At 39.8% G+C, this 22,835-nt stretch overlaps 1 protein-coding gene across 2 annotated transcripts in view; it reads right to left on the bottom strand.

The window, feature by feature from the left end:
* SCAI (suppressor of cancer cell invasion) overlaps window positions 1–22,835 on the bottom strand; it is a 132,382-nt gene that overhangs the window by 30,040 nt on the left and 79,507 nt on the right. For both annotated transcript variants that reach the window (XM_066367169.1, XM_066367170.1), the window contains exons 6-14: window positions 21,338–21,436; window positions 13,168–13,264; window positions 11,711–11,809; window positions 11,408–11,560; window positions 9,511–9,612; window positions 9,162–9,263; window positions 8,523–8,601; window positions 6,405–6,504; window positions 3,944–4,025 (exon numbers count right to left, since the gene is read on the bottom strand). In XM_066367169.1, the coding sequence (XP_066223266.1) occupies window positions 3,944–4,025; window positions 6,405–6,504; window positions 8,523–8,601; window positions 9,162–9,263; window positions 9,511–9,612; window positions 11,408–11,560; window positions 11,711–11,809; window positions 13,168–13,264; window positions 21,338–21,436 (913 nt within the window). The remainder of the gene's footprint in view (window positions 1–3,943; window positions 4,026–6,404; window positions 6,505–8,522; window positions 8,602–9,161; window positions 9,264–9,510; window positions 9,613–11,407; window positions 11,561–11,710; window positions 11,810–13,167; window positions 13,265–21,337; window positions 21,437–22,835) is intronic.

Here is a 22,835-nt window from a genome sequence, read left to right as displayed (position 1 = left end):
TCTGACCCATCTGAAAAATATTTGGACAATTGGTAAGAAAATTGGGTTTGAATTAGTTATCAGTTCAGAAAAAAAAAAAAGGAGTAGAGATAGATAATTATTTGCTCCAGGGAAAGTAGAAAGTTGCATATGAAAAAAAAAGTTTACTATGTGGCTTAGTTGTTGAAAGCACTTTATATTCAAAATAATATAAGCATTAGCCTGACCAGGCAGTGGCACAGTGGATAGAGCGTCGGATTGGGATACGGAGGACCCAGGTTCAAGACCCTGAGGTCGCCAGCTTGAGCACAGGTTCATCTGGTTTGAGCAAAGCTCACCGGCTTGGACCCAAGGTCGCTGACTCGAGCAAGAAGTAAGTCGGTCTGCTGAAGGCTCAGGGTCAAGGCACATATGAAAAAGCAATCAATGAACAACTAAGGTGTCGGAACAAAAAACTGATGATTGATGCTTCTCATCTCTCTCCGTTCCTATCTGTCCTTATCTATCCCTCTCTCAGACTTTGTCTCTGTAAAAAAAAAATAATAATAATAATATAAGCACTAAATAGTGACTAAAAATTATGATATAAATTTACTGTGTGGATTAAAGCATGTAAAAGGTATAAATGTGAGTTGGGGCTGGGAAGAGGAAAGGAAGCTACACTGCTCTTCCATAATCAATACATAATGCCTAAAACTGAACACTCAAGAAATATCAATACCTGCCTGACCAGGCGGTGGCGCAGTGGATAGAGTGTTGAACTGGGAAGCGAAAGACCCAGGTTCGAGACCCCGAGGTCACCAGCTTGAGCACGGGCTCATCTGGTCTGAGCAAAAGCTCACCAGCTTGGACCCAAGGTCACTGACTGGCTCGAGCAAGGGGTTACTTGGTCTGCTGAAGGCCCGCGGTCAAGGCACATATGAGAAAGCAATCATTGAACAACTAAGGTCTCACAACAAAAAACTGATGATTAATGCTTCTCATCTCTCTCCGTTCCTGCCTGTCTGTCCCTACCTATCCCTCTCTCTGACTCTCTCTGTCTCTTTAAAAAATAAAAAATAAAAATCAATACCAGCATGTTATTTAGAAAAAAAGATGGTTAAATACCAAAATAACCAGCTAAAAAATATACACTGTGTTCACAAAATCATGGTGCACTTTTGACCGGTCACAAGAAAGCAACAAAAGACGATAGAAATGTGAAATCTGCACCAAATAAAAGGAACACCCCCTCAGTTTCTGTAGGATGATGTGGCAGCATGTGCGCATGCGCAGATGATGACGTAACACCGTGTATACAGCGGAGCAGCCCACGCCATGCCAGGCAAGATGTGGACGGTACAGAGGAAAGTTCAGTGTGTTCTGTGGCTCGCTAAATTCGAATCCGTGACCAAAGTGCGACATGAATATCAGCGCGTTTATAATGAAGCGCCACCACATAGGAATAACATTACTCGGTGGGATAAGCAGTTGAAGGAAACCGGCAGTTTGGTGGAGAAACCCCGTTCTGGTAGGCCATCAGTCAGTGACAAGTCTGTAGAGGCTATACGGGATAGCTCCCTAAGGAGCCCTAAAAAATCTATGCGTGAGCCCACATTGAACTGCACTGAATAGGTATGAAACTGGGAGAGTTTTCCTTTTATTTGGTGCAGATTTCACATTTCTATCATCTTTTGTTGCTTTCCTGTGACCGGTCAAAAGTGCACCATGACTTTACGGACACGCTGTATATAAATGATGGCCTTTGGAAAGAAGAAAAAGGGGTGGTGCAAGAGAGCAGAAAACTGCAGTTTTCAGTAACAGCTGGTGGAACTTGCTCACACTTGTTCTTGCTCTTACAGCACACTGGAATTATACAGACACCTGACCCCCCCCCCCCCCCACTCCCAGTGAAGAACAGTCACAGGGGTTGGGGCCCTGGGACAAGCAGTTTTGAAAAGGGCTCTGAATGTTTCTGATGCACAGAGAGAGTTGAGAACTATAGCTTTATACTACTATATGCATGAGTTACTTTGATAAAAATAAAAATGTAGTATTTAAATGGAGAAATCTACATGAAATGTTTGTTTATAGATGAAGATGCATTTAAAAAACATATATGTTCATAAAACATTCACAAGTATGAGACATACACAGCAAAGCAGGAACTCAAGAAATAATTCATCAGACTCACAGCTCTCTCCTTTTTCATTAGGAACTTGCAAAAAGGCAGTTTAAGACTTTTTACACATGCTTTGTGGAAAAAATAAATATCAGATACCTTCGTATGTCAATACCGAGCTGCATACTTAATTTAGAGGCGTTAAATGGTACCAATTCCTAAAAAGATCAAATTGGTCTGTGCCATGCTCTGATTTGCCTACTGCACATGGCCTCCCATTTCATTTCTGAAAATCAGTATGTTCTGGCCAATTTAATTTTTTAGAGGAGTTATACTGCATATGCCATCAAAAGCAAACAGACAAAAAAAAAATCCCACAACAACCCTTCCTATTACTCCACTGTTATCCTGGGTGTCAGAATACTAAAATCTAGAAGTAAATCATGGTACATAATTAAGTAACATTTCCAAGTATGCACAGTGGTGTTTTTTAAAAATCAGTAGCCAATGGTGCTATCAAATAATATCCAATTAAATTAAGAGCAATTACTAGATTGCTAAAATAGTCTCAATGCACGCTGGAGTATATAAGCAATGCGCTTGACCTGGGGCATCAACATATCCTGTCACATCCTTAACTGTCACAAACAGTTCCTTCTCATTGACAAAGACACAGACTGCTTCCTTTGAATTCTGTGAAGGCACAAAAGGCCTATCCTTCTCTGGCTGTCTACCTTTAAATGGGATAGCTCATAAACCTTTTCCTTCAGCAATCTCTCACCCCTTCTAAAAAGATTAAAAACAACTCACAGGTGATTTAAGAAAGCATACAACTAATTTTCACAAAAATCAAAGTTGCAATGTTAAACCTGACAAAATAGGTAGCAGGGAATATGCTGAAAAGTATAGGGTGGGTTGGATACTCTTGGAATTCAGACTTTAAAAAGTGTAACCAAACATGAAAATTAGATGGGAAACATATGCTTGGGGTCAGCTCTCTGGGCTGCCAAACATCACTGCTGCCTCGTGAAAGAAGCTTACCAATGCTTGCCTCTCTGTCTAATCATATGAACACCCACAACTGAAATAGTTTTAATTGGCAGTTTTAATATGCAGATTCCAGCATATTTCTGAACATATTGTTCACTAATGAAATATTCCAACTACATACAAAAGACTCCAAAAATTCCGTTTTCATTTTCCTGTAAATTACTATACTTTGAACTCTAATACCCTACTTCAAAAGTGTTTTGCTGCTGACATTCTTTATAGAATCATTGAAAAACACTACTTTGATAGCAAAAAAGAAGATAAAGGGTTTTCAAGTTCGATTCCCTGTTACTTATTTCAGTATTCAGGGTCATCTCTTTTTACTTATTGTCACAAATTTTTTAAATAAGTGCATTTAAAACAATTTATGTTGATATTCAATGACTGTAACTGTAAAACATGGGATAGAAATTTCACTTAATATCTAGCAGCTCAGTGTGTCGATGGGTAAAAAGTCTGAAAACTAGAAAATAAAGTGTGCCCGCATACTTCTACCTCTAGAAAAGAAAATTATTCTGGGTTATATAACAAAAATAAACCTTCCACCAGAGATGTTGAAAATCTTGCATTTTTTTTTCCTGCAGGAGGATTTATTATTTTCCACTGAGTGTCCATTCATGTGTTTTCTTCTTGTTTCTATTCATAGCACCAGATCCTGACTAGCATGCACAACCTCAAAAGAAAAGAAAGACTAAATACAAACTGTGTAAAATGAAATAAAATAAAGCAAAATAAAAAGGCAAATGTTCAGATTGGTTGCCTGGGTGTGGCGCCATCAAGTCTAACAGGTGCCAGAGCGCTCACGGAACTCACCTTGTAGGCGACGCTGTTGGAGGAGTCCACAATGACAAACAGGGGCTTCCTTGTGAAAGGATAGAGGTCTCCCGGATGGAGGCTGGGGAAACAACAATAAGTGACTGAATCACTACACCGCCAAGTCTTAGAGTTTTTCTTCCTCACTTAAGAGTTTTTCTTCCTGCTCACACCTGCTTTTCATCGCAGTACCGAGAGAAAAACAAAGGTTAAGCAAAAGATAAAAAGTGTCTGTATCGTTTTATTTGGAGAAAAAATTCAAAGATAATTATTACTCAAGACCAGGGGTCCCCAAACTTTTTACACAGGGGGCCAGTTCACTGTCCCTCAGACCATTGGAGGGCCGGACTATAAAAAAAACTATGAACAAATCCCTATGCATACTGCACATATCTTATTTTAAAGTAAAAAAAAAAAAAAAAAAAAACAAAAACAGGAACAAATACAATATTTAAAATAAAGAACAAGTAAATTTAAATCAACAAACTGACCAGTATTTCAATGGGAACTATGGACCTGCTTTTGGCTAATGAGATGGTCAATGTGCTCCTCTCACTGACCACCAATGAAAGAGGTGCCCCTTCTGGAAGTGCGGCGGGCCGGATAAATGGCCTCAGGGGGCTGCATGTGGCCCGCGGGCCGTAGTTTGGGGACCCCTGCTCAAGACTATTCAAGCTAAAGAGAAGTCTGTATATTTGAAGATGGACTAAAGACACAATGTGAAAATCTCAGAAGTCAGCATTTAGGCACCTGTTAGGAATCTAAAAGCCCCTTTAAAAACATGTTTTGGAAAAAAAAGATATAACAACAAAGCCAGATTTGTATTTCAGTGAGTCTTTCAAAATCTATACCTATTTTAAAGATTTGTAATATTTCAAGCTACATCTTAATATTGCAGACAATAATGGGGGCTCCCCTTTTATTCTTCTTTTTTTTTTCTTTGTATTTTTCTGAAGCTGGAAACAGGGAGGCAGTCAGACAGACTCCCGCATGCGCCTGACCGGGATCCACCCGGCACGCCCACCGGGGGGGATGCTCTGCCCATCCGGGGCGTCGCTCTGTTGTGACCAGAGCCACTCTAGCGCCTGAGGCAGAGGCCATGGAGCCATCCCCAGCGCCTGGGCCATCTTTGCTCCAATGGAGCCTTGGCTGTGGGAGGGGAAGAGAGAGACAGAGAGGAAGGATAGGGGGAGGGGTGGAGAAGCAGATGAGCGCTTCTCCTGTGTGCCCTGGCCAGGAATCGAACCCGGGACTTCTGCACGCCAGGCCGAGGCTCTATCACTGAGCCAACCGGCCAGGGCCAGCTTGGTGCTTCTTAAACATACAGATTCACTGGCCTACAGAGGCTTACTGGACCCAAAGGCTAAAGTCTAGTAACACGTATTTGAGAGCCACTGCTTAAGGAGGGCACAATTTTCAGCCCTGGCTGGATAGCTCGGTTGGTTGGAGCATCATCCCGAAATGCAGAGGTTGCCGGTCCAATCCTTGGTCAGGGTACATGCAGGAACAGATCGATGTTCCTGTCCTGTCACACACACATACTCTCTCTCTCTCTCTCCCCCCTTCCCCCACTTCTTCTCTTTCTAAAATCAGTAAGTTAAAAAAATTTTAAAAAGAAGGGCACAATTTTGGTATGCATGCTCTTTCAAGCTTAGTGGACAATGTGTGTGTATAGATACATGCTGTTGTAACTGTAAATATAAACATATAAAATAATGTGTCAGTGACCAATATCATCAAATCTCAATATATTTCAAATACAAGTTTTTCTAATATAAATCATTTACAACTAAAGTCAGGGACAGCACCAAACCATAGCTTAGGGGACTGCCAGCTCTTATATATATTTATATAATTTGAAACATCTTCCTGTCTGCCCTCCCTTCCCCATTCTTTAATATAAACAGTTAACATTTTTAGGCAACGTGCTATTAGAAATGCAGTTTCAAACAAGTCCATTTCCTTCATAACCAGATTGCTATCTCTCAACTACAGAAATTCTAGAGCCAATAATGGCTCAACCAGTGAATGTGTTGTTCTTTAAAAAATAGCAACTTTTATGGATGAATTCTACTTAAAGTCATAATTAAGTTCATTTGTGCTGTATTAATCAATAGAAGTTTATATTAACAAGTTTGTATTGATATTAACATGTATCATAATCCTGATGTTATGTATGTATATATTTACAGTCTCCTCCAATTTAAATGTAATTTTGCTCACTGAAAAGTGCCTGACATATAATTGATACTAAATGAAAATTTTAAAAAATATACATATAAGCCCCAAATTCTAATTTCCTAGGATAGTCAGAGACAAAATTATTGTGGAATCTACTAAGTGCTATTAATAAGTAGCTTAAGAGAATATTTCTAGTACTAGAAAATGTCCCCATTTCACTTAATATTTCATAAGAGAAAACTATAATTTTTATAATAGGGAGAGACATTACAATACATACCAGTGCATTTCTTTGTGGGATTGATTTCGTTTGTGGATGGCATCTCCATTTATAATATCTCGGTTACTATTAGTAAGTACCCCTCCGAAATCGTAAGGACCTATGAAAACAAAGGGAAGAATCCTAGACTTCAATCAGAGAGGAACATTATTCTGATGTTCAAAGGTATTATGTGAATCTCTCACTGATACAAGTGGAAGATAATGACAAAACATTTTGATTATTTTAAAAATTTAACATTCTCATTTAATGCAGTATTTAAATGATTTCAGCATGTTGCCTATTTCAACATTTTAAAAAATCATTTAATTATTCAAACAGAATATAATGAGAAACAAAACAAGAAGATACTGTATCCCACTATTCTAGGTAATAAAGGATGGAGATCTGGGATGCTCAAAATGACCTTTACATTTCAAGCAAAATTAAAATCTTAGGTTGAACAGAATTATCTAAGTAAGAAATTGCAGACTGAAGTCCTAATAATCTTTTAAATATAATTTTAAGTAAGCCACTAATTGTAAAATGTAGGAAAAATTTGGAGTAAAACTTGAAAATTTTCATCAACAATATCTTCATTTTTAGGAAAGAAGTGCCAAATTGGAGCATGTAAAAAAAACCCATTATTATCATTAGTAAACCAACCATTGTAGTTCTAGTTTTGAAGTAGCCATCTCCAACTAATCATATCAGTTAGTTAAATTCTTGTCTAAATGGAACAGCAACTGAGGGCTGTTAGGAATAATCTCTCTTGGAGGACTATTCATTTAGAACCTACTGTATACTACTGCACTTTGAAAAAGTAAAACAAGAGGTCAATACATTAAGCAGTGGCCCAGAAAATCTGATTCAACAGTAGATAAGACATGGAAATAATTATATATATAAATAAAACCACTAACTTCACTATAAAAAATTAGCTTATGATTTCACATCACTTTTAATGCTGTTACAGTTTACCCCTTAAAAAATCACTAAACTGCCCTGGCCAGTTGGCTCAGTGGTAGAGCATTGGCCCAATGTATGCATGTCCCAGGTTCAATTCCCAGTCAGTGCACACAGGAGAAGCGCTCATCTGCTTCCCCATCCCTCCCCCTCTTGCTTCTCTCTCTCTCTCTTCTCTTCTTGCAACCCTGGCTCGACTGGAGTAAGTTGGCCCTGGGTGTTGAGGATGGCTCCATGGTCTCCACCTCAGGCACTAAGAAGAGCTCAGATGCTGAGTAACAGTTACAGAGCAACATCCCAGATGGGCAGAGCATCACCCCCTAGTGGGCTTGCTGGGTGGATCCCAGTTAGGGTGCATGTGAGAGTCTTTCTCTCTGCCTCCCCTCCTCTCACTGAATAAAATTAAAAAGCCACTGCACTGAAAAGACTCTGAGGTTTATTTTGTTTTGTTTTCATTTTAACACTTGAAGAGGATCTGCAGGTCATGCAAGGAAGATGATAGGGGCATGCACTGTATAAAGGAATGCAAATTTCAACAAACAGATGAGGAGGGAAATGTTAAGAATGTTTAAAAAATATTTCTTTGTCCAGACAAAGATTTAAATGCCTCATTTACATCCCAGTTACTCACCTATTCTGACCAACTGCATATATTCTGGACAGTTTTAAGTTTTTATTCTGAAACAGCATCCCAATATTTTACAGGTTGAACCCATAAAAACCAAATAAAGAAAGGACAGAAAATAAAATCATGACAAGGACTTGAACTTTCACAGTTACAAAAGTGTACTGATTTCTACAAAGACTTTCAGCCACAAGGAAGCCGCTGACCAGGTTTCCTCAAGCACTAGCAGCTCAGAAAAACCCAATGATGCAAAGTAGATCATCAGGCTTGGTTATTTCATATATATGTGTGCTTTTGGCAAAGCTGATAGTGAGGCACACAGTGAGCACGTGAATTTGCTGATGATTTGTAGACATCAATGTGTACTATTTCAGCAAATAGAATTCACTGAGATATCTATAAGATTGCCAATTCAACAAAGAGACCAGGTTTCCAATCTGGGGCCTCTCTAGAGAGCTGGACATGGTCTATGGGCTATGGGCCACCGTCTTGTAGAAAATAAAGAGAATTCAAGCCCTGCTCACAGCAGGAGCATTCCTTTATTGTACCTTCACTATCAGAACGACCTGTGGGGAAAACGCCAGTGGCTGACAGGTAAATCAGAAGCACACTATTGGCAGGCAGCTCCTGAAATTTAAAAAAATCACATATACAAAACAACAAACAGGGATAATAACAGTTTTATTTAAAGCTCATGATATTTTAAAGTTGTGGGGACAAAAACCTAACCTATTACTTCTCCAAGAGAAGAGTCTCTCTTGTTTTTTGCAACATCTATCTATACAACAGAGATTCATTATTAATCTATAACCTGCAACTGTTGCAATTTGAAGACATTCCCTACTTAAAAACTCCCATCGTTTAGAGAATGTTCTCTGGAAAACTTGAAATGGAGAAGTAAAAGTCCTGACTATAGGTCTGAAGGACAAAATTCCCTCTATGGCTTTCTGTATTAGACTTAGGGAGGAATTCCCTACTCCTTATAGCTCTTCCAATGGCCAAAATATTTCCGAGCTGCTTGAATATGTAACAGGCTTATGCAACCTGCTCTTGTTTTTTAACATCTGCAGTTTCAATTTCATATAGTACCGAAATTCCTGACTCAGATATTCAAAGGGAAGAGTGACTCTCACATTCCATTGAGGGCGCACTTTCCCCTATAGTAAAAAATACTGGATCATATATACCTTAAAAGATGCTGCTAAGAATGTGTACAGTTGGCTGAAGGTGGGTTTGTAGAGCAGATACTTGTGGGGGTTTTCTCGCCTGGTGGGCTTGTCAGCTGATTCCTGTATTTATACATAGAAAACAACATATATGCCAGCTGCATTTGACAGATGAACCATCAATGCCTCTCTTTACTACCCTCTTCATCAAATACCTTTTTGTTACTATTATTATGCTTATCTATATCTCCTGTATTTCATCAAGAGAGCTCTCTATTCACACCCACAGCACTTGTTTGATAATCACATTCCATGGGCAGCAGAAACAGGAAGAGTGTTGCCAAAATGTGCAAAAGTGGGGGGAAGATACCTGCATTCCGGGCTTATTCATCTGGGAAGCTAAATTCATCGGCTCCCTCTCCAGGGCTTGTAACATCCGGAACATGTCAACAGTTAGTTCACTGAACTTAACCTGCAAGGGAAACAAACCTGACCATTAATGCAGAATGCAGACCTTGAAGTGCTTAATCATATTATAATTCTTGACATTCATGTGTACTTGATGACATTGGGTATTTTCTTTTCCAGTATGCTATTATCAAAATTTTCAAGAGACAGAGGACTGAAAGAATTATGCAGGGACACCCACATGCTTATCCTCTAGGTCAGTGGTTTTCACCTGCTGGTCCAAAGGCCAGTCCTTCAGAAATTTTGGGCTGGTCCACGAGTGAGTTAACCACCCTGACGTATGAAGATTACAGACCCCATCATCAGGGAGATTTCTGCCTTAGTGGTCCCCAAAGTAATCCGCCTATTTTCACCAATCCCCACGTGTAAAAAAGTTGAAAGCCACTTATCTAGATCCTAAAACATTAACCTTTTTCTATTTACTTTATCACAGATCTCTCAATCTACCCATAGAACTATCAATCCATTAATCTCAGGTATTTTTAGAAACAAATAAAAGTAGTCATGTAAACAGAGACCTATATTAGGTCCTATAAAAAATGTTAACTTTTAGAAAAACAATGAGGCTAAAATAAGGCTGTGGCCCATATTTCATAACCTCTTCACTTCATTTGGTACTTTATAATGTTTAAGACTGTGTCCTTCTCTATTTTGAGTAATATTTCTATAGAACTTCAGGTACTATAATTAAACTTTTAATTTAGAAATTTGTGAATTAATGGTTGGAAAAGCACTACAAAAAGTTAATATCAAAAATGACAGGTATAAGGAAGGATCTAAAATTAAAACTTGTATAAATAATGCATATAGAAAAATGTATTCACTGGTGACGTTTCTGATAAATAGCCCATAATCTCCCATAAATTACATTTCTAGTACATTAAACCATCATCATGGGACCATTCTGTCATGAAAAAAATATTTGCAATGTGCTTCTGACAAATGTACTTAAAAATAACCCCTCCCCCCTTTTGCCTGATTATAAAATATACAGATTTAGAAACTTGTAAAAAAAGCAAAGAAGAAAAGATAGTTGTAAAGAAAAAAATAAAAATCACCTAGAATTCTGCTATTCAGAGATAAACCTTTTATAATATTGAATTTCTTCTTGGTCTTTTTTCTATGCATATACGTAACAGACATTGTAAGATATGAAATAATTCTGTTTACACTTACCATATTATGAGTATCTTCCTTTGTGATTAAAAATTCTTTCTAAACCATTTAAATAACTGTAACATAGTTCATATATGGATAGACATAGCAAAATTTATTTAATCATTTCCTCACAAATGATGTTAGGATATTTATAAGGAAATAATAATCCTGTAATAATCGAAAGCACTATTTTTCTTTTCTTTTTCTTTTCTTTTTTTTTTTTTTTGTATTTTTCCAAAGATGGAAACGGGAAGGCAGGCAGACAGACTCCTGCATACGCCCGACCAGGATCCACCCGGCACGCCCACCAGGGGGTGATGCTCTGCCCGTCTGGGATGTCGCTCTGTCACAACCAGAGCCACTCTAACGCCTGAGGCGGAGGCCACAGAGCCATCCTCAGCACCCGGGTCAACTTTGCTCCAATGGAGCCTTGGCTGTGGGAGGGGAAGAGAGAGGCAGAGAGGAAGGAGAGGGGGAGGGGTGGAGAAGCAGATGGGCACTTCTCCTGTGTGCCCTGGCCAGGAATTGAACCTGGGACTTCTGCACGCCAGGCCGACGCTCTACCACTGAGCCAACCGGCCAGGGCAAAAGCACTATTTTTCAAAGTGGATTTTCAGTATAATTCCTTCACAATTCTTTACCTGATTATTACAATTACCAATAATGAGTGCGTCAGCCAGAGACAGCTGTCCCACAATCATGCCCTGCTCCAGTAAGGGGGCTCCTGTTTCCGCAAGGCGGTTGGAAGTGATGACAATGGTATTATCATCATTCAGTACCATCACAGGGTCTGCCTGGAGAGAAAAGCAGTAAGCAGTTGGTGGCCAAGACAAGATGTCAGTAGAATAACTTATTCTTTCTTTATATACACATACAATAAAAATATATACTACAGAGAATTTACTTATTCAAAACTACGACATGCTGTCTTCTCAAAAACTGACCTCAATGAAAGCTGCGACTTCTTGAAGCACCAGGTTCCACTCCACCTGATCTTCAGTATTAAAGCGGTGAGTATAATCTTCAATTTCATCGGACAATTCCTGATTGTGAAATGTCACAAAGAAAAGAAAAGACAGCTATATAGTACCATATTCCTGACAGAAACTGAGATAGTTGAGAAGTTTGGTTATCAATCTGCAGTCTCAATTATAACCAAAACCAAAGAATGAAAACCACATAGATTTATTTCAAAATCAAAAACTCCAGATTTATGTATCAGTAAGACCTTCATAGAAGTCCACAGAGACCATTACCTTATTCAGTGCCATGTCGGCAATGACTTTATTGGTATAAAACTCTTAAAGGTAAAACCCCAAATTTTTAACATTCAAAAAGTTAATGCTGTCTAGCTGATTTCCTTTGGATGTATATCATGCTGGTTTTATCCAGAAATAGTTAACAATAACTAGTAGTGGAGGAAGACAAGAGGACTTGTCAAAACCAGTATGTTATACTTGAGTACCAAAAGTTAAGAAGTGTGCCGGCTGATATGCCCACCTGCACCCAGAGGGTGGCGAGTGCGGCGTGCACCCCTTACAGGGGGTCAGCGAGTCCCGAGTGCCCGAGTTAGTGAAGGAGACACTGACGTAGTAGACACACTAAGGGATGAAAATAACCAAACTCTTTCACAAAACTTTTGTAAAACAGCAAGTCCTTTTTCTTGACCTAACGTTTCAAGTATTTTCTCTTAAACTAAATAGTTTAACTTCTGTTTGCATTTCCCAACCATCCACTGATGGATGGTGAACTATAAGACATGCTGATGGGACAAAAGTAAGGAATTAAGATAACTATTTCTGGTCACTGTGTGTGTTTGCAAAATGAAAAGAGTTGAAAAAAAAAATTTTTTTTTTTTTCATTTTTCTGAAGCTGGAAACAGGGAGAGACAGTCAGACAGACTCCCGCATGCGCCCGACCGGGATCCACCCGGCACGCCCACCAGGGGCGACGCTCTGCCCACCAGGGGGCGACGCTCTGCCCATCCTGGGCGTCGCCATGTTGTGACCAGAGCCACTCTAGCGCCTGAGGCAGAGGCCACAGAGCCATCCCCAGCGCCCGGGCCATCCCCGCTCCAATGGAGCCCTGGCTGCGGGAGGGGAAGAGAGAGACAGAGAGGAAAGCGCGGCGGAGGGGTGGAGAAGCAAATGGGCGCTTCTCCTGTGTGCCCTGGCCGGGAATCGAACCCGGGTCCTCCGCACGCTAGGCCAACGCTCTACCGCTGAGCCAACCGGCCAGGGCCTGAAAAAATTTTTTATCACTATCCTCATCAGAAGTTACCATACTTTGAATGCTATAATGATTTAGATACAGCAAAAATTATTTTAACCTTAAATCTGTTTTTAAAAAACAAAATTAACCATACAAAATTAGATATTTAATTATTTTAAAGCACATTTACCTTCACCAGCTCCTTCACAACATCCATTTTGTTGAGAAGAAGACAAACTACTATAAATCTTGCATAGTATCGTAGTTTCTTCACTACCAACTCAGGTCTATGGTAGATAAATGGAAAATTACTCATTAGATTAAAAAAGAAAATAGGCTTTATGATTTTCCCCCAACTTTCCTATAGCTATTAAACTCTTTTGACCTCATTTTGCAGTTATAAACGTTTCTGTATATAACCTATAGTCTTAACACATTTCTTACTGATTCATTATGTAACTCATTCATCCAACAAGTATCTACTGAGAACTTACTATAGGTGCACCAGGCACTATGTTAAGGGCAAGAAGTACAGTGGGAAAGAAAACCCCAGAATAACACAGTCTGTTCTTCACAGATCTTTTCTTTAAAACATCTTTTTAAAGATTTTAATTATTCATTTTAGAGAAGGAGGCGAGAGAGAGAGAAAGAGAGAGAGAGAGATAAGGGGAGAGGAGAAGGCAGCATCAACCGTCATATGTGTCTTGACCAGGCAAGCCCAGGGTTTCGAACTGGCGACCTCAGCATTCCAGGCTTTATCCCCTGTGCCACCAAAGGCCAGACCTTCACAGATCTTACAGACACAAAAGTATTTAAAATATAGCAGAGACACATAAATCCTGAAAACACAGTGGAATACGTGTAATAGAAGGAGAAATAAGGATGCTATTTGAGCCCACAGGACTGGATCCTGAGTGAGAGCAGATTTCCCAGAGAGAGGGTTTAAGTTAAGCCTATATATAAGGAAGAGTAGAACCTGACCAGGTGGTGGCGCAGTGGATAGAGCATCAGACTGCGATGCCGAGGACCCTGGTTCGAGACCCCAAGGTCGCCAGCTTGAGCGTGGGCTCATCTGGCTTGAGCAGAAAGCTCACCAGCTTGGACCCAAGATTGCTGGCTCGAGCAAGGGGTTACTCTGTATGCTGAAGGCCCGCAGTCAAGGCACATATGAGAAAGCAATCAATGAACAGCTAAGGCAGGGGTTGAGAATCTATGGCTCACGAGCCAGATGTGGCTCTTTTGATGGCTGCATCTGGCTCGCAGACAAATCTTTAATAAAAAAACAAACAAACGTTAAATATATAAAACATTCTCATGTATTACAACCCATTCATTTCCTACTGCTCATGTTCATGGTTACAGTTGGCTGGAGCCAATCACAGCTGTCCTCCCCGGACAACACCAAATTTTTATTGGATAATGCGTAAGGTACACGGGTTGTTGTATGGCTTTCACGGAATTACATTTTAAAATCTGTGGCGTTCATGGCTCTCTCAGCCAAAAAGGTTCCCGACCCCTGAGCTAAGGTGTCGCTATGAAAAACTGATGATTGATGCTTTTCATCTCTCTCTGTTCCTGTCTCTCTCTCCCTATCTATCCCTCTCTCTGACTCTCTGTCCCTGTAAAAAAAAAAAAAAAGGGTAGAAGATAAGAGGCAGAAAAATAACAGGTGAAAAACGTTCTAGGAAGAATATTCTTTGTTTTGAAATCTTATTTTTCTATTAGCCTCACCAAGCCAGTTTGCCTGTTTTTCGTGTTTACATGCCGTAACTTTTTCTGTCCCTCTGCTTTCAAGTACCTGTTCTAATTCATTCATTCATCATTCATTCATTAATTCATTCATTCTAGGAGGAGGAGGAGAGGCAGAGAGACTGACTCCTGCATGTGCCCTGACGGGGACACAGCTGGCAAGCCCACTGGGGGGCGATGCTCTACCCATCTGGGGACCTTGCTCTGTTGCAACCGGAGCCATTTTAGTGCTCGAGGTGGAGGCCATGGAGCCATCCCAGCACCTGAGGCCAAGTTGCCCAACCCAATCAAACCATGGCTGTGGGAGGGGAAGAAAAAGAGAGAGAGAGAGAAAAGGTGGAGGGGGAGGGGTGGAGAAGCAGATGGTCCCTCCTCCAGTGTGCCCTGACCGGGAATCGAATCTGGAACTATCACAGGCTGGGCTGATGCTCTACCACTGCACAAACTGGCCAGGGCCCTGTGTTCTTTTATTTTAAGACATCTTTTGTAGACAGCATATGGTTAGGTCTTGCTTTTTTATGCACTATGACAACCTCTGTCTCACAGACTCAGGTCCTCTGGGTTTGCGTCTCCACCTTGCTGTATTTCTTTTTGATTTGCCCCTTCCGTGTTTGTATTCCTCTATTGCTCCTTTCTTTTCAGTTAATCTAATATATTTTAGTGTATATTTTTTAGATCTTCTATTGGCTTCTCACCTATACTTCTACATTACTGTTCTTTTAGTGCTGCTAGGTGTAGTAAAATACATCCTTAACTTATCAAAGGCTGTTTATGATCAATATTGCATCTCTTTACAACTATCCCTTATCAATCCAAACCTAACATTCCCAAGTTTCACTTACTGCTTACCACATCTCATATAACAAATATAAATAACTATACTTTTCATATGTTTGACATTTTCCATAAAACTTCAAAAATTCCTCTTTGACCCATGAGTTATTTAGAAATGTGTCTACTAATTGACAAATTTATTGAATTTTAAAAACCATGCTTTCATTTTTCATTTTCAATGGAATTACTCCATAGACAACATAACTTGAAAAATTACTGAAACCGGTTTGTGGCAAGTATGTCAATTTCACAAACATTTCATATAAGCTCCGAAAATTAAGTACATTCACTTACTGTATGCAGTTATAAGTACAATATAAATTTTAATTGTTACTTAAATATTATCATTTTTGTCTTCCTGGTGTATAAATTATTAAATATGGTATATTTAAAATCTCCTTGTATATTAGACCATTTTCAATTTACCCCTGAAAATACGCCACTTTTTGCTTATCATGCTACATTGGGTATATATAGAGTGGGGCAAAATTAGGTTTACAGTTGTGAGTACACGAAACACAGAGTTTAGTTTCGCATTACTTATTAAGTATTGTATTATTTTCCATATGAACAACTGTAAACCCACTGTTGCCCATATTATACATGTTTGTTTATTTATTTATTTTTAGTGAGAGAGAGAGATAAACAGACAGGGACAGACAGGAAGGGAGAGAGATGAGAAGCATCTACTTGTAGCTGTGGCACTTAGTTGTTCACTGATTGCCTTGACAGGGGGCTGCAGTCAAACCAGCGATCTTGGGCTCAAACCAGCAACTTTGAGCTTCAAGCCAGCAACTTTGGGCTCAAGCCAGCTACCATGGGGTCATGTTCATGATCCAACGCTCAGCCAGAGACCTTGCGCTCAAGTTGGAGACCCCGTGCTCAAGCCAGATGAGACTGTGCTCAAGCTGGATGAGACTGTGCTCACGCCAGCGACTTTGGGGTTTTGAACCTGGGTCTTCAGTATCTCAGGTCAATGCTCTATCCACTGTGCCACCACCTGGTCAGGCCCATCCTGTACATGTTTAGAATTTTTATATCGTCCTGATATATTCCTTTTATCATTATAAAGTAAGCCTTTATCCTTAATAATACTTTCCTCCTCAAATATAAATAATGTACACATAAACATAGCAGCATTCCTTTCTCTTAGTATCTGTTTCATTCATCCTCCTATGTAACATCTGCGGAGGATCTCTTGTAAAGAGTATATTACTGGATTTTTCTTAAAGAGGCATACTGATGCCTGACCAGGTGGTGGCGCAGTGAATAGAGCATCGGACTGGGATGTGGAGGACCCAGGTTCGAGACCCCGAGGTCGCCAGCTTGAGCGTGAGCTCATCTGGTTTGAGCAAAGCTCACCAGCTTGGACCCAAGGTCGCTGGCTTAAGCAAGGGGTCACTCAGTCTACTGAAAGCCCACGGTCAAGGCACATATGAGAAAGCAATCAATGAACAACTAAGTTGTTGCAACGAAAAAATGATTGATGCTTCTCATCTCTCTCTGTTCCTGTCTGTCTATCCCTCTCTCTGATTCTCTCTCTGTCTCTGTTAAAAATAAAAAAGGCATACTGATAACCTTTGACTTTTACCTAAGAAGTTTAGAGCACTTTCATTTACTATGATGACCATGCACTTGGACTTGTTTCTCCTTTATTATTTTGTGCTAGTTATATATATATATATAATTTTTTTTTTTTGTATTTTTCCAAAGCTAGAAACAGGGACAGTCAGACAGATTCCCGCATGCGCCCGACCAGGATCCACCCGGCACGCCCACCAGGGGGCGACGCTCTGCCCACCAGGGGGCAATGCTCTACCCCTCCGGGGTGTCGCTCTGCCACGACCAGAGCCACTCCAGCGCCTGGGGCAGAGGCCAAGGAGCCATCCCCAGCGCCCGGGCCATCTTTGCTCCAATGGAGCCTTGGCTGCGGGAGGGGGGGAGAGAGACAGAGAGGAAGGAGAGGGGGAGGGGTGGAGAAGCAGATGGGTGCTTCTCCAGTGTGCCCTGGCTAGTTATATATTTTTAATATATATTCCTTTTGTATCTTTTATTGTAGCAATCATAATTTTATTATTCCCTTTTCTCACCCATCTACCTGTTCTGAAGTTACACATTTTCCTTAGGTTCTTTAAAAATATTTTTCTTAATATTTTAACAAGCAAATTTTACTCTGAGGTTCTTCTGAAAAATAAACGGATCTTATTAGTATGGTTTTAATTCTTTATCCTCTTTCTTGTTTCATGTTACAGTTCTCCAGGATTTGGCCCAATTATGTCTTAATAATGTAAATAACCATTATATTACAATGATTATGGTCTGCTTTTTTAAGGAAACAAGGAGAAAGCTTTTTCTCACCAATCCTTGTGTACCATCCCTTCTTTCTAATTTCAGTTCTCCTCTCCCTAAAGAAATCCTTAGTAGATCTTTTATCACCAAAACCACCAACCTCCTGCAAGCTTGCTACAGCATGGCCACAGGGCTAATGATGGGGGTGTGGGGGGGTAATTTCCTTACTTTCTTGCTAGCTAAACTGTCCATTTAAAGGGATGACAGCTCTGTTTTACCCAGCATTTCCAGGATTATCTAGCCTACCACATGTCAGAAATACAATTCAAAACAGAAGAAAAATTTGTAGAAGGAAGATGTCAATTCACACTTAAAATACTGACATGGCAATTCTTTAGTATTTGATCAAAATAAAATAGGTTTTATGAATCTATACCACAGATTATACAAGTATGTACCAGAGTTTACACGAACATATATTGAATGGGAGATTGGCAAACATTCTGTAAATGACTAGACAGTAAATATTTTTGGCTTTGCAGGCGACATGTGTCTGTAGCATATTTATCTTTTCTTTATTCACAACCCTTTATAAAGATAAAAACAACTCTAAGCTACTAGACAGCACAAAACAAGCCCAGTTTCCTGACCTCTGTATGAAATAAACATATGGAAGTGGTAGATGCGTTCTTTTCGGAAACCACTGTGCTGAGCTGAAGCAAAGTACAGGGAAAATATGTCAGTTCTATCCACTCCCACAAGGGAGGCATCCCAACCCAGCCTGAACTCCGGAATCCACGGCCCCCAGCCTACTGTCTGGCTCCCATCAAACTGCAGAAGAAAAGGTCATTCTGTGACCCTCACTCGAAAGATGCATACCAAGTCCTCCTCATAAACACCACTCCTAGGAAACACCCAGGTCTTCAAGTTTAGACTCACATTTCCCACTACCAGAAAACTTCTAATACTGTCAACATTGAGGTGGACATAACCATCTCCTGACATGGTTCTTGTGCTACCCCAGAACTGCAGCCCCATCCAACCTGTTAGGCCCACTCCTTGTAAGATACCAACTCTATACATTTGCCAGAGAAACTGTTTTGCCAGGTGGCTAAGTGCAACATCACCCCCCAACCTCTGTGTACTGAGACACTTTATCTTCTCCATCTCTAACCAGGGTCAGCCTCAGCATTTGCAGCAATAGGGGTTGGCAGTCCCTAGGACAAGTGATAATGGTGTAACATCTTCCTTTACTAAACAGGATGGGCCCATGAATGAGACATTATGAGAGTTGTCTATGCTTAGTGACAGGCAGTTACCTGGTGATTGCTAGACTATAGCATTCCTCCTGGCACTGACATAATCCTTACACACTGAGAGTGCAGAGAGAACTTGACCCTTTGAGGAGAGATTTTTGCCTGTTAAAGCAACTGTGATATTGTGGAATATATTCCTGCTTAATTTTAACCTACTGGCTGTTGATTTTAGAAGCTATCTACCAGTGTTAACTTGACTGACCCCTTGCCCTGTGTGAACTAAGAAACAAACAACGTACCACTGAACAAAGTCCTCCCAGAGAGGAAGGTCACGTTTTAGATTGTGCTTTGATTTTAATTTAGTGTCTTTAAGGCAAGAGATTTTGTCATCCTGGTTCCAAATATCCTCCCTCTGTTCATCTGCCCTGCTCTAGGAGGCAGTACAGGAAAACAACTGATGTGCAGTGTTTGCTATTAGATAGAAAATGATTTTCACAAATCAAACTGTTGGGTTTCAAGCCAAAGGGTCTAAGGCCAATTTTCCTTTTGGCAAACTGGAAAAGTGAATTACACAAGGTCTTTTATTATTGCTTAAAATAGTTATTTGCTGATAAAATGTTACATAGCCCTTTTGCATATTCTTAGAGATAACAATTTATCTTACTAAGAATTCAGAGAAATTGTACAACATAAATGCAAAAAAGGGGAGGGGACAGAGGAAATATATCTGTCGTGAATATATGTAAAGCAAATCATAAGAAAATCTGAAAAAAAGTAATTGATGGGACTTTCGACAGGAGAACGAAGGAAGGCAATGACAAGAAGGCTTCAGCATCTACATACCTCACTCGTATCAAACAAACTGCTCTAGACAAGTCTGAACAAGATGTGCAAGGGCATGAAGGGACTTACAAGAGTGGGGCTTTCCAACAAATGCTGCTGTGGAAAGCTTATGACAGCCAACCACAGTGTCCTTTAAAAAAACATGTCAAAACTATGTTTTCTTCTAGTACTAAGATAATATCATCTTTTCGCTATATAATGACTGTGAGTTCTACTGCTGGTAACAGAGAGGATATTCACGTCTTCTAGGCCTAAGCTTTCTCTTCCAACAATTCCTGGAACATCAGCAAGAAAGATTCTCCAGCAGATCCGCAGTTTTTCTCACAATTCCACACTCATCTGGAACTAATAACATCACCGTCTACATGTACCCCAAGATGTCTGTAACTCCCACGGGAAGATAATCAACTGAAAGAAACAGAGTGCACCTGTACACCTTCTTTCCTCTTTCATTATCCCACGGACCACGCTGCCAGATATGTAAGTACTCAATAGCATACTGCTGGGAATTGATGAATTCCACCAGATTTTCCCCCTAAAAACTATATGACAGTATTGGGTTTATAAAATAAAATTCAAACAGTGCCTTTTCATTAGTCTTACATGACAGCTGTCAATAGGCTTTTGAACATGTATGAGTTAAGAGTACACAGGCTAGCCTGACCAGGTGGTGGCGCAGTGGATAGAGCATCAAACTGGGATGTGGAGGACTCAGCTTCAAAACCTCAAGGTCGCCGACTTGAGCACAGGCTCATCTGGTTTGAGCAAGGCTCACCAGCTTGGACCCAAGGTCACTGGCTTGAGCACAGGCTCATCTGGTTTGAGCAAGGCTCACCAGCTTGAGCCCAAGGTCGCTGGCTTGAGCAAGGGGTCACTCGGTCTGCTGTAGCTCCCTTGGCCAAGGCACATATGAGAAAGCAATCAGTGAACAACTAAGGTATCGCAACAAAGAATTGGTGCTTCTCAGCTCTCTCCCTTCCTGTCTGTCTGTCCCTCTCTCTGTCTCTGTCACAAAACAAAACAAACAAAAAAAGAGTATACAGGCTAAAAAGAACTAAGGTTATCAGCTAAGCCTCACTATGGAGTTGTTTCTTGTCAATGAAACTTGTGTGACCACAATCTCTTCTAAAGAAGTAATCCACCCTTCCTTTGTACTCTGTCTATACTGGTACTGTGATGTCTGTTATAATACCTATAATATTTATTGCTATTAGGTAACATATACCTACACGCTTAAGAAGACCTGGTACATTGTAGGCACTCCATAAAAACTATTAAATGAATAAAAGTTATAAACAAATGTTTGCGTTTCTGTATTATTTGCACACAAACTAAAAATGTTAAGTGTCTCATCTTCCTGTCTCTAAAAACAGTAGGTGCATACCATACCTGTCTTCTTTATTGACTTGAGAATAATATGATCTCTGTCTGATTGCAGAATAGAAGGAAAAAGCTTCATTCAGATAGCTGGTCTCAGATGTGCGTAAGCTATGAGAAAAAAAAATCTTTAAATTTGACAGTGTCTCAAATTCTTCACCATAATCAATACTTGTTCCATTATTCCTCTATTCCTCTTCATGAGGGGATGGGAATGACTGTCCTAAATTTGAATAAGCAAAGCAATATTCACATCACCCTTAAAATGTATAAAAATAATAACAATTATAATTTTAAAAGTGTCTCCCCTCTGTCCCCAACTCTTTTTGGATGGCAACTCAAAGTATACATTATTCTTATTCTTCGAAGGGACTCTCCAAACAGCATTTTACCCAGTTATATCTTTTCGCCCAGGACCAGACCTTCCATACAAAATTCATACATAGTCACTTGTCCACTGACTCATTCCTTTTTTTTCCCCCCACAGGATTCAGAAATGGATTAATCCATTTTAATCTTCAGAGGATGCTGATGAAGTAGGTTCTTTGTTTAAAGAACCAGGTGAAAGAGGTGAAAGGATTATGAAGTACATATTGATCGTTACAGAATAGTCACGGGGATGTCAAGTACAGCGTAGGATCATGGGCAATAATACTGTAATAACTGTGTATGGTGCCTGGTGAGCACTGGAAATATAGGGAAACACTCTGTAAAGCCTATAATTGTCTAATTACTATGCTATACACCTAAAACCAATATAAAATCATACTGAAAGTAAACTGCAATTTCAAAAATTTTAAAATAAATTAATGAAAATATTTTTTAAATTCTGGTTTTACAAAGGACTTAAGAAAATATGCTACCCAAAGGAGTGACTTAAATGGTGGGAATTCTGGTGGCATGCCAAAGGACAGGAAGAGAAAGGGATTTTCTGGCCTATCAGTTTACCCGTGGTCCAAGCCTTCTTACGGTATACCTGATAATACTTCATGATAATGAAGTTTAGGGTCCTAAAAGGAGTTCTCTTCTTTCCTTGACTTGTGGGTGAGACTACATAGATGCTATTGTTCCAAGGATATAATCAGAAGTGTCCTCACATACTTCATGTAACCTTTTAGACATATCCTACAAGAATGAGTTTTAAAATATCCTCCTGAAAACCACTCAAACATACAAGTTACGATATGTCTCTGCATAGTATCAAGATTTAAGTAAAGCCATTAAGAACTATAAATTCATTTATCTCAAACTAAGATCATACTCGTTTAAGTTATAACTAAGTCTGGCCAAATGAGCCGTTTGGAAGGTGAACCTTTGAAGCAAATGATGTTACTTTGATTATGGAAGATCATTTTATAACACAATCTTGATCAATATGATCTGACTTACAAAATAAAGGTTTCATGTGTAACTCCTTAGTTTTTCCTCCAAACCAATAAGTATATGCCATGCATACTTCTTCATGCTGCATTTAAATCAGGGCAATGCTTAATTTTTCCATATGCAATTC

Source organism: Saccopteryx leptura, chromosome 2, assembly GCF_036850995.1.
Source record: "Saccopteryx leptura isolate mSacLep1 chromosome 2, mSacLep1_pri_phased_curated, whole genome shotgun sequence".
NCBI lineage: Eukaryota > Metazoa > Chordata > Mammalia > Chiroptera > Emballonuridae > Saccopteryx > Saccopteryx leptura.
Note: the sequence above shows the minus strand (reverse complement) of the source record. Positions and strands in the feature narration are given on the sequence as shown.